The sequence below is a fragment of the Acanthisitta chloris genome, unplaced genomic scaffold (genome assembly GCF_000695815.1).
Source record: "Acanthisitta chloris isolate BGI_N310 unplaced genomic scaffold, ASM69581v1 scaffold4354, whole genome shotgun sequence".
NCBI classification, from domain to species: Eukaryota; Metazoa; Chordata; class Aves; order Passeriformes; family Acanthisittidae; genus Acanthisitta; species Acanthisitta chloris.
The window spans coordinates 24,582-36,446 of NW_008667566.1; the positions used below are offsets into that span (position 1 = coordinate 24,582).

Here is an 11,865-nt window from a genome sequence, read left to right on the forward strand (position 1 = left end):
AAAAACCTGCTGCAGCTGAGAGGAGAAGGAACAGAAAGTTGTGATGGCTCTGAGCATTGGGTTGATGAGGGAAAGGAGAACTAGGAGGTGGTTCTGTGATCAGATCTGCAGGACAGAAAAGGAGAAGAGTAGATTTCCATCTTTCTGGAAAATGACAAAGCTAGGGACAGACAACAGCTAGTTCTGTCCTCCAGCAAAAACCTGTTGCAGCTGGGGGAAGAAGGAACACGAAGTTGTGATGGATCTAAGCATTGGGTTAATGAGACAATGGAAAACCAGGAGATGGTTCTGTGCTCAGATATGCAGGACAGAAAAAGCAGAAAAGGAGATTTTTGGGAAAGGCAAAGCTAGGGAAAGGCAACAGCTGATTCTGTCCTCCAACAGAAACCTGTCACAGCTGAAGGAAGAAGGAACAGGAAGTTGTGATGCCTCTGAGCATTAGGTTAAGGCAAAACAGGAAAACCAGAATGTGGTTCTGTGCTCGGAGCTGCAGGATGGAAAAGCAGAAGTGTAGATTTGTGTCTTTATTATCCTCTGGGTCATTTAGTTCATACAGCACTGGTGTGCTGGCAGTTTGTGGTCATTAAAGACTACAATCTGGCACTGGAAGATATGGTTTAGGGGCTACAGCAGTGACAGGTTAACAGTTGGACTCAAGGATCTTAGAGGTCTCCTCCAGCCTTGGTGATTCTGATTTCAGTGTATACCTGCAGCAAGATACTTGTATTGAGTTGGTAGCTATTGTTCTGGAACAATACCAGAAAAAAAGAGAAGCAAACTCTAGCATGGGGTAAGTTAAGGAATGGCTCACTGCCATCCAGAAGCTAAACTGGTGCTTGAACCTCAGTCTGCTCTTTTGGACTACAAACACAACACCCATGTCACATAATCACTCTCCTGCCCTTTTCCCCCTGTGCCACATGAGGAGCCTTATGTGGCCACACAACCCCAGTGCTCTGCAGCTGTCAGGAGTTACTGCTCAGCTTTGCATTTGTCCCTAGATAAAACTGTCCAGTGAAAAAGAATTCCTTGTGTGGTTTCACACCACACACATCAAACTCGATTCCTCACCTTCAGCATCCAGCTCAGTTGAGAAAACAGGGACATCCTCCACCCTGACTTGGTACAATCCTGCATCCTCTGGCTGCACATCATTGATGATGAACTGGTACCTCTTCCCAATTCTCCTCAGGCAGTGCTTTCTGTACTCATCCCCTGTGCCATACCTGAGCCGCTCTCCATCCTGGGAAGAGAAGGAGTTACACAGGGAATGCTCAGCTGGTGTGAGGCATCCAAACACATCAGAGTAAACTGGGGCTGCAATCACCTCCTTGGTATCAATGAGTGACAACAGAGAGGTCCACACTCTGTTGCTGCTCACAGGGGACAGAGCTCATTGCTTCTGCAGCACAAAGGCAGTTCCTGCATGGTGAGTCCTGCACAGCACAGAGCACTCAAACCAGGGAAACCAGCAGCTCTGTGCTACCCACACGAGGGTTGGAGGCTTAACTAATCCACAGTTGCTGTCACTTCAAAGACAAAGTCCTTTCTTTGCCTAGATTTCAGCACCCTTATAGTTGGGTAAGTGAGTTCAGCCCTTTCTGTAACACTCTTCGGTTACACTTTCCAAGTTGTGGCTCATAGACTTCATGTCATACCTTTGATTCAGAAGTTCATAGTTACTCTGACCTGCTCTTTAATGAGTTCTGATTTTCCCCTGTCTTAAAGTCTCTGAGCACAGTTTGACTGAAATGTATCCTCAAGAAAAACACCCACAGCACTGAGCTCCTGGAGACCACAACAGGGAAGTACAGAGCTAGGACAGGATGTTCTATTTCCTCGAGATCTGCTCTCACAGAAGTGAGTTATAATGCAACACGACACTTGAGGAAGTGAGTCAAATCAGTCTGGGGTTTCATATGAGGCTTCAGGAGTTCTGCAACCTGAGGGACTCTGGCAGGACAAGGGCCATGGTGTGAAACTGAAGAAGGTTGATTTAGGGTAGATAGAAGAAAGTTTTTATAAGGAGGGTGGTAAAACTCTGGCACAGGTTGCCCAGAGCAGCTGTGGCTGCCTCATCCCTGGAAGTGTCTCAGGCAAGTTGGACAGGGCTTGGAGCAACTTGGGCTGGTGGGAAGGTGTCCCTGCCCATGGGAAGGGGTGGCACTGGGTGATCCAAGGTCTGGAGCTCCTCTGCCCTGGAGCCATGGGAGAGCTGGGGGTGTTCAGCCTGGAGAAGAGAAGCTCCAGGGAGACCTCAGAGCCCCTTCCAGTGCCTCAAGGGGCTCCAAGAGAGCTGCAGAGGGACTTGGGACAAGGGATGGAGGGACAGGACACAGGGAATGGCTTCCCACTGCCAGAGAGCAGGGACAGATGGGATATTGGGAAAGAATTCCTCTCTGTGAGGGTGCCGAGGCACTGGCACAGGTTGTCCAGAGCAGCTGTGGCTGTTCCATCCCTGGGAGTGTTCCAGGCCAGGTTGGACAGGGCTTGGAGCAATCTGGGCTGGTGGGAGGTGTCCCTGCCCATGGGAAGGGGGTGGGACTAGGTGGCCTTTAACAGGTCCCTTCCAATCAAACTATTCTATGAATTTCCTCTTGCTGGAAGAGCTCAGGAGGTCACAAGGATGTCAGTCACTGACTGTGTGCCTTGTACTTGGAGCTACAAATCCCAAGGGATATTCACCACCAAGAACTACCCCACACCAACCCTCCTCCCTGTCCAAGCAAGGATTCTGAAAAGGACAAAGAGCTTTGAGGAGTTTGTTTGCTCTTAGCCACTGCCCATCAGGTGAAATCTTCTGCAGAAGACTTCAGTGGCTGCTGTGAGCTGCCCAAGTCCTCTCCCCACATCACCTTGAGCAGATACACGTTGCTGTTGCTGTTTTTCAGCTCCATCTCCAGGCTGAACGTGGCATTTCCCTCCTTGTCGACTCTGATGTGTTCCAAGTTTTTAATACTGTGAATTAACTGGAAAAAAACATAGAAGAACCTAGTAAATAACAAAGCTGCCAGGACACAAGTTCTCAAGCTGCTGAATTAATGTGACATCTACCTTTTATCTGCACAGAAAAGAGCTACTCTGATGTTGTGTGTGTAGGAGAAGCATCTGGAAGATTCCACAGTTTTCTCATGTAGATAAATTACGTATATATTATGCTGCCTTCTGGTCATTCCCACACTGTGCAACCACTATCCATTCAGGTTTCTACATGTCCCTGGATGTGAAGGCAAATTTCCACTCTCAGGGATGTGAGTGGAAACTATTCAATTTGGGTTCCAAATTCCCATCAGAGGCAAGTGAATATCTCTATGGTCAGTATGCCCTAAAATATATGGATTGAACCTCAAAAGGTCATCAGCATTTTCATCTGCAGGAGAACTGAGACCTCTTTATAACACTGTCATAGATCACTCTGTCATACCTATATGAATTTTATTTATACAATAAACTTTTCACCTACAAAGCCATTTAGGAAGCTTCAGCCTGTTTTTAGAAGCTACTGAGGACTCTGAGTTTGTTCAAAATCAGTGGTTTCAGTGGTTTTAGTTTCTTTTACCTCATCTTGTTCACTCTCCGAGTCCTTCCTCATCTCCTGCAGCTTCCTCAGCATCCCACGGAAGTCAACAATGCCATATTTAATGCAGATTTTCTCATAGTCTTTCTTGTCTGCATGCAGCAGCAGCTGCCAGACAACTTCCTTGTCCACAGTTTTGGGTTTTGGTGCTGTGACCCTTAGAACCAGGGAGGGAAAAAGAATCTAGGTATTTTGACAGACAACAAGAGGTTTTGTTTTCCCATCCTTTAATTCCCTTTCCTCTCTCTCTCTCTCTCTCTCTCCATCGTCTCTGTGGTTCACTTGGCTCTGTAGATGTAGGATTTGAACACAGCCAGGGTTGGGGCACCCATAGCCTTCCCGAGGCATCCAGAGCCTCCTTGGGCAACCTGTGCTAGTGCGTCACCACACTCACAGGGAAAAAACTCTCCCTAAGATCTAATCTAAATTGCCCCTTTCAATTTCTCCCCATTCCTCCTTGTCCTGTCCCTGCAGTTCCTAACCAAGAGTCTCTGCAGCTTCCCTGGAGCCTCTTCAGCTCCTGGCAGGTTGCTCTAAGGTCTCCACACAACCTTCTCTTCTCCAGGCTGCACAGCCCCCATTTTCTCAGCCTGTCCTCATAGGGAAGGTGCTCCAGTGCTCTGATCAGCTCCGTGGCCTCCTCTGCACTTGCTCCAACAGTTCCATGTCCTCCTGCTGTTGGGGACACAGAGCTGTGTGCAGCACTCCAGGTGGGTCTCACAGAGCAGAGCAGAGGAGGAGAATCCCCTCCCTCCCCTGCTGCCACACTCCTCTGGCTGCAGCCCAGGCCTGGGTTGGTTTCTGGGCTGTGAGCTCGCCCTGAGCTCATGGGGAGTTTGGCACCACCATCACCCCCAAGTCCTTCCCCCAGGGCTGCTCTCAATCCCTTTTCCACCCAACCACCCTGCCCTCAATGACTCTCCTGAGCAACCAGAACCATCAGCACATGAACACTTATCACTTAGCCAGGAAGCTCCTCCTGAGCTAAACAGAGAAAAGCAGAGAAACAAATCATTTCAGTCTAACTTTTGTGGTGCAAAGGAACACAGAGCTCAGAATGAGGCTGTACTTTGTGTTTAGCTCAGCCCCACAGGCAGTGGCAAGTTGTTCTGGTGTGTCCTTCCATAGGGAGTCTCACCACAACTTTGGAAACAAGAAGTGTTGCCTTGAGGATCTGTGAAGCTGTTTCCTATCATCAAGGAACATCTGTGGCCTTCACTAGGGAGGCTTACCTCTTCTTCAGCAGCTTCTTAGAGTCCTGGAGTGTCTTTCTGAGCTCTGTTAAAGGGGTGAGGGGAAACAAGAATCACTCAGATACCCAACACTCTAAAATCATCCCCAAAGAGAAAATAATGCAGAATAGCCACTGACAAGTCGTTCTGTGCTGTTCACCTCTGGAGAATTTTTCACACTTCACAAAGACTGCTCATAGGATCACAGTCATCAAGGTTGGAAGACACCTCTAAGATCATCGACTCCAACCATTAACCTGTCACTGCTGGAACCCCTAAACACTAAACCAAATCCTCCAGCACCAGATCCAGACACCTCTTAAACACCTCTCTGAGCAACCTATTCCATGGTCTGAACACCCTAACAGGGAAAAATTCCTGCTAACATCTCCTCTGTCTCTGCCCTGTCTCAGCTCAAGGCCATTCCCTCTAGTCCTCTCCCTGCAGCCATGGCAGGAGAGACATCCCCCACCCCTCTCCAACCCCGTCAGGGAGTAGGAGAGAGCCATGACGTCACCCCCTGAGCCTCTTCTCAAGGCTGAACAAACCCAACTCCCTCGGCCCTTCCTTAGGTGTTCTAGACCTCTCCGGAGCCTCATTGGACATGTGTTCTAGGCCTTTTCTGCCCTCACTGTCCTTCTCTAGACTCTCTCCAGTGCCTCAATGTCCTTTTTGCAGTGAGTGCCCAAACCTGACCCCAGCACTGAGCTGTGACCTCCCCAGTACCCAGTCCAGGGGATGAGCACTGCCCTAGTCCTGCTGCCACACTGTCCTTGCTCCAGGCCAAGATGGCCTTGGCCTCCTTGGCCACCTGGTCACACTGTTGGCTCACACTGAGCTGCTGCCACCAGCACTGTCAAGTCCCTTTGTGACCAACACCTCTCCAGACTCTGCCCCCCCCACCCGAGTGCCCAAACCTGACCCCAGCACTGAGCTGTGACCTCCCCAGTACCCAGTCCAGGGGATGAGCACTGCCCTAGTCCTGCTGCCACACTGTCCTTGCTCCAGGCCAAGATGGCCTTGGCCTCCTTGGCCACCTGGTCACACTGTTGGCTCACACTGAGCTGCTGCCACCAGCACTGTCAAGTCCCTTTGTGATCAACATAAAACCTGTCGTGACACTCAGAGTCAGTTCTTGCTGCCACACTCATCCTCTGAGTGCCAGTAAACTCCATCACTTCCTAGGGGCTTTTCCCTAGAGCCCCACTACTTTCCAGCCTAAATATTGTGGTTGTTCCAGCTGTACTTCACATCCCAAATTCTTTTCTAGCACTAATGATTCCACAGTCATTAATTAGAGCAGCTCAAAGCTGTGTCTAAGGTCATCAGTGTACCAAGAGGTAAAGAGCAACCAGGCAGAGATGACAGAACATTAGAGATTCAGTGATCCTTCTCTTACTTTGGTCTTTACAAGGAATAATGTGGCAGATTATTAACTCTATATTATTAGCTATCCCCTCCCAAATGATATAATATATATATATCTTTAACTCACCATCAGCAGGATGAACAGAAACATATTGTGCTTTCTTCTTAAAGCCAACTGAGAGTTTAGAAGATAAAATAGAAGGAAAACAAGCCATGAGACGAACAAGAGAAGTCTAACAGCAGTAGAGCAATGAACCATGAAACCTCTGTATTGTTAGCAATCCCAGTTTGGATTTCCTTGTCAATCTGCCACTGACTGCTAGAAATCTCCATCCATAAATGCAATATTTCTACTGCAATTGAGTCTGTGCTTGCTGGATGCTCCACAGGGTGCAGAGGAGCTTTTCTGCTGGGTTAGAGATGGGCAGCCAAGATGGAAATGGGCAACAGCAGAGAGTTGCCTTCTCAGCCTGCTTGACAGGCACAGAGGTGACACAGACACTCCCTACAGAGTCCACCTTCTGCTCAGGTTGATTCCCAGAACAGGTCAGTTATGTGTGACCCACAAAGTGCCCATTTCTCCCCAGAGACTCTAAAGGGCAGGAGGTGACTAGGACATAGACAGCTGAATTGGGATGGGTCCCTTCCAAAGCACTGACTCCTCCAACAACATGAAGGAAGGATAGAGCCAATCCAACAATAAATCCAGTGCAGTGACCACAGTTTCACTTTCTTCTCCCTTGCCTTAAAGCTCACATTGTCCTGGGGCCACAAAAAGAGCTCCAGACCTCAGTGAGGGAACCAGAGACCTTCACACCAAGGATGCTCAGACAAAGCCACCCCCAGGAGACAGCACAGCCACTGCCTGGGACCACAGGACTGTCAATCCCACCTTGGATGATCCTGAGGCCAGCAGAGCACGAGGCTTCTCCGTATTCATTCACAGCACAGCAGCGATACAAGTCACTGTCAGTCACTGCCAAGTTCTTTATCTGGAATAGGAGAACACAGGAAGAGCTCACAGCAATGTGCTGTGGTGTGTGATGTTCACACCCCTTCAGCTTCTACTCAAGAACCTGCTCAAGGACATCTCAGAGCCTTCTGCTGTTCCCAGGACTCTAAAAAGCTTTATGTGCTTATTTGTGTGTTATCTCAGATCTGGGACAGAATCATGGAATGCCCTGAGTTGGAAGGAACCCACAAGGATCATCTAGTCCAACTCCTGTCCTGCCCAGGACACCCCAACACTCCACCCTGTGCCTGAGAGCATTGGCCAAACACTCCTGGAGCTCTGTCAGCCTTGGGGCTGTGACCACTGCCCTGGGGAGCTGTTCCAGTGCCCAAACACCTCTGGGGGAACAACCTTTCCCTGCCATCCAGCCCACCCCTCCCCTGACACAGCTCCAGCCATTCCCTGTGTCCTGTCACTGTCACAGAGAACAGAGGTCAGAGCTGCCCCTCAAGAGGAGCTGCAGACCCTGATGAGCTCTGCCCCTAGGCTTCTCTTTTCCAGGCTGAGCAAACCAAGTGCCCTCAGCTGCTGCTCCTATGGCCCCTCAAGACCCTTCACCATCTTCATGTCCCTCCTTTGGATGTCCCCTAATAGCTTTAGGTCTTATCTTGTGGTGCCCAGAACTGCTCCCAGTGCTCAAGGGGAATATGATTAGGCATCATCCAGATGCTCCTGGAGCTCTGTCAGCCTTGGGGCTGTGACCACTGCCCTGAGGAACTGTTTCAGTGCCCAAACACCTCTGGGGGAAGAACCTTTGCCTAATCTCCAGCCTAACCCTCCCCTGACACAGCTCCAGCCATTCCCTGTGTCCTGTCACTGGTGACAGGGAGCAGAGCTCAGTGCCTGTCCATTCACTGCTCCTCAGCCCACTGCAGGTTCTTCCTTACTATTTCTCTCCCAGTTCCACAAGTTCTTTCTGAACTTGCTGCTCTTTACCTGCAGAATGAATTCATTTGTAGCTTTATTGAAGGACATCTCATATTTGGTAGGGTCATCCAATCCTATCTGTGCACGTGACCATTTCACCTCAGGGGTTGGGACACCTTTGACCACAGCTCTGAAAATGGCATTTTTACCTTTGAAAAGAAGGAAGAAATTAGTTATTTAAGACAGACTTGAACATGCCTTATCAATAATGATCCCCAGAGTGGGCCAGCTCTTCTGTTTTAGGCACAAATCTTCAAAAGTGATTATATCTTCTTGTTTTCTCTGTAAAACCAAACAAAAAATGCCTCAATTACCAGTATAAGCTGCATTAAAAGCCCAAATTGCTGTGTGACATCTGCTGTAATCTCTGCTCTAACTCAGTGGCTTGTAAAGACATGACTTGAAAAAGCTACCTTGGAAATTCCCCACTGGCACATGTGGGCTCTGTCTGTGTTGACAGTGCACAGCCACGTGGATAGAGAAATTATGGACCCAGAAAGCAACACTTTGATGTCCTGGTCTGTGTTTGGGCAGGGCCAAAGAGCAAGAAGGTATTAGCTCAAACCCAGGCTGGTCTGCTTTTCTCCACATCATTCATTCAAGGTTTGGCTGTATTCAGTCACAAAAGGTCTTGATGGGCTGCCAGAGGTGTCTGCCAACATCTCTGACCAGCTCTGGACTCAGCAGCACTACAGCAAGTTCAGCCTAGACTTGATTCTGCCAACTTGTACTGCTGTGTGACACCCATGGAATGGTCAAATCCTTCCTCATCACACACAGGTTCCCTATAAAATCCCATTGCTTCTCCATCCTTCAGACTGTTGTACCTTGTCTGCTAACCTGTCACCACCTTGCACTGCAAACACACCAGGCTCTGCTGTTGGAAGAGGCAAAGAAGGGAGAAGAGGATAGGCTTCATCCCCTCCATCTCTGCTCCACCAAGACCCTGAGTACCCTGCAGCTGACCACAGATAGCTCCAACAGCTTTTCCACTGCCTAGTGCAAACCTAGACTTCACAGTCAGAGAATCAGTTAGGTTGGAAGGGACCACAATGGTCATCTGGTCCCACCTCCCTGCTCCAGCAGGACCAGCCCAGAGCACATGGCTCAGGGTTGTGTCCAGATGGTTCTGGAATATTCCCAGTGAGGGAGAATCCAGGACCTCTCTGGGCAATCTGCTCAGTGCTCAGTCACTGCGCAGGGAAGAAGTTCTTCCTTGTGTTCAGGCGGAACTTCCTGTGCATCAGTTCCTGCCCTTTACCTCTTGTTTTATTGGTTTGCAGCACTGAGCAGAGTCTGATCATCCTCTTGATACCCCCTTAAGATAGTGATTGGCATGGTTGAGGTCCCTCTCAGTCATCTGTTCTTGAGGCTGAACAGGTCCAACAATATTCCAGATGTTCCTCACCAGGGCTGAGCAGAGGGTCAAGATCACCTCCCTGACCTGCTGGCAATGCTCTTCCTAATCCATCCCAGGACTCCATTGGCCTCTCAGCCACCAAGGGCACACTGCTGGCTCAGGAACAGCTTGTTGCCCACCAGAACCCCCAGGTCCTTGTCTGCAGAGCTGCTCTACAGCAGGTCAGACCTCAACCTGTACTGGTGAGAAAATCTAGAGAGGTGACAATTTAGAGAGATCCCTTGGCTCATGCCTGGGACTTGGAGGATGAAGAGGAGGAGGTTCCACTAGAGGCCACTGTGATCCGTCTTAAAACCTCATTGACTAGTGGGTGTGAAGCCCTGAAATCCAGGCTGCTAGAAAGGAGTCTTGAAAGGGAAGAGGAGCTATGGGATCTCCTCAGGATATTCCACACTAACAAAACGCCAATAAAAATACTCTCTGCAGGTGTCCAGAGACTCCTGGAAGGCTTTTAACTGATTGTATCCCCTCAGCCTTCTCTGTGCTCTATGCAAGATCCATGTTGCTCCTTGAAGAAGTACATAGAATCACTGTAGAACCATGGAATGGTTTAGGTTGGAAAGACCTTAAAGCTCATCCAGTACCACCCCCTGCCCTGGGCAGGGACACCTCCCACCAGAGCAAGTTGCTCCAAGCTCCATCCAACCTGGCCTGGAACACTCCCAGGGATGGAACAGCCACAGCTGCTCTGGGCAAACTGTGCCAGGGCCTCAGCACCTCACAGGGAGGAATTCCTTCCCAATATCCCATCCATCCCTGCCCTCTGGCAGTGGGAAGTCATTCCCTGTGTCCTGTCCCTCCATGCCTTGTCCCAAGTCCCTCTGCAGCTTTCTTGGAGCTCTTTCAGGCCCTGGAAAGCTGCTGTAGCCTAAATAGCATCTGCAGTCAGTATATCTTTAAAAACCAGCATATTTAAGTGCTGAACACTCAGAGCATGTTTGTTCAACAGGAAAAAACACCTTTTTCAATGTGCTTAAGCTTTTGCTGCACAACACTTACCGTGAGAGCTTCCTGCAGCAGTCACAGGAGTTGTTGTACACATTGGGAGGCAGAGTTTGATCTTGTATACACTAGTTACAACTCAGAGACCTCTGCCAGTACTGATGGAATTTTCATCAGTGTGACAAAGACTATGGCTACATAACACTTTTGTTCTGGTCATGTCCAAGTCACTTTAGAATCAAGCTTGACTTAGTTATGTTCATGGGTCATGTAGGTGAGATGTGAGGTCAAGCCTGAGGTCTGTGGCTTTGCCTGGTTTTCAAGGGAGGAAAGGAGAGGGACTCTTTGTTAGGAAATGCAGTGATAGGACAAGGGGAAAGGGGTTCAAACTGAAGGAGGGGAAGTTTAGGTTAGATATTAGAAAAGAGGTTTTTGCTCTAAGGGTGGTGAGACACTGGCATAGGTTGCCCAGGGAGGCTGTGACTGCCCCAACCCTGGCAGTGTTTCATTCCAGGTTGGCTAAAGCCTTGAGCAACCTGCTCTGGTGGGAGGTGTCCCTGCCCAGGGCAGCAGGTTAGAACTAGATGGTCTGTAAGGTCCATTCCAACTCCTGAATTCTATGATTCTATGATCTCACCTTCCTGCAGTGTCAGAGTGACAGGTTTCTTCTCAAAGTCAGGGGTGCTGCATCCTTTTGGAACATCATTCACAAACTGGGTGATAACAACTCCTGGGATAGAAGATTTCTTGAAGATTCTTACTAGAAAGGTGAGAAAAATCACATTCAATTAAGATAACATGTTTATCCTTCAGAAACAGCCACTCAGTCTGTATTGCCTCTCCACAGAGCTGTGACTGCTCCTGCTCAGCTCCTCGTGGGCTGCAAAGGTCCCACCCATCCCAGCACCACGGGCTGGAGCACAAAGCTCTGTGATTCTGTGCTGACAAGGCAAGACTAGGACCCAAGTGGGACAATCTGCAGCCAAATCTCTAATCCAGAGCCACCTCAGTTTGCAGGTCTGGTGATGATTTGGACAGGGAATGCTGTGTAGCAGTTACTGTTCCCAATAAAACTTTCAACAAAGAATCATGGAGTCATCAGTGCTGGAGGAGACCTCTAAAATCATCAAGTCCAACCATTAACCTGTCACTGCTGTAACCCTTAAACCCTAAACTAGATCCTCCAGCACCAGATCCAGACACCCCTGAAACACCTCCAGGGATGGTGACTCCACCACCTCCCTGGGCAATATTCCAGTGCCTGAACACAACACCATAGATTGCCCAGGGAGGTGGTCTGGCATGAGAGGGACCCTGTGGCCAAGGTCAGCAGAACCTGGTGGGTCAGTTCTGGTGTCTCTCCTTGTGGTGGGGACAGACCCCCAGA

The 11,865-nt window shown here is 49.3% G+C and overlaps 1 protein-coding gene across 1 annotated transcript in view; it reads right to left on the reverse strand.

The window, feature by feature from the left end:
• Nucleotides 1-11,238, reverse strand: part of LOC103800172 (immunoglobulin-like and fibronectin type III domain-containing protein 1) — a gene marked incomplete at both ends in the record, with an annotated part of 32,352 nt that extends 21,114 nt beyond the window's left edge. The window contains 7 exons of the mRNA XM_009072539.1: nt 1,072-1,243; nt 2,856-2,969; nt 3,560-3,734; nt 4,810-4,855; nt 7,070-7,169; nt 8,126-8,265; nt 11,116-11,238. Of these exons, the coding sequence (XP_009070787.1) occupies nt 1,072-1,243; nt 2,856-2,969; nt 3,560-3,734; nt 4,810-4,855; nt 7,070-7,169; nt 8,126-8,265; nt 11,116-11,238 (870 nt within the window). The remainder of the gene's footprint in view (nt 1-1,071; nt 1,244-2,855; nt 2,970-3,559; nt 3,735-4,809; nt 4,856-7,069; nt 7,170-8,125; nt 8,266-11,115) is intronic.
• Nucleotides 11,239-11,865: the final 627 nt, after the last annotated feature.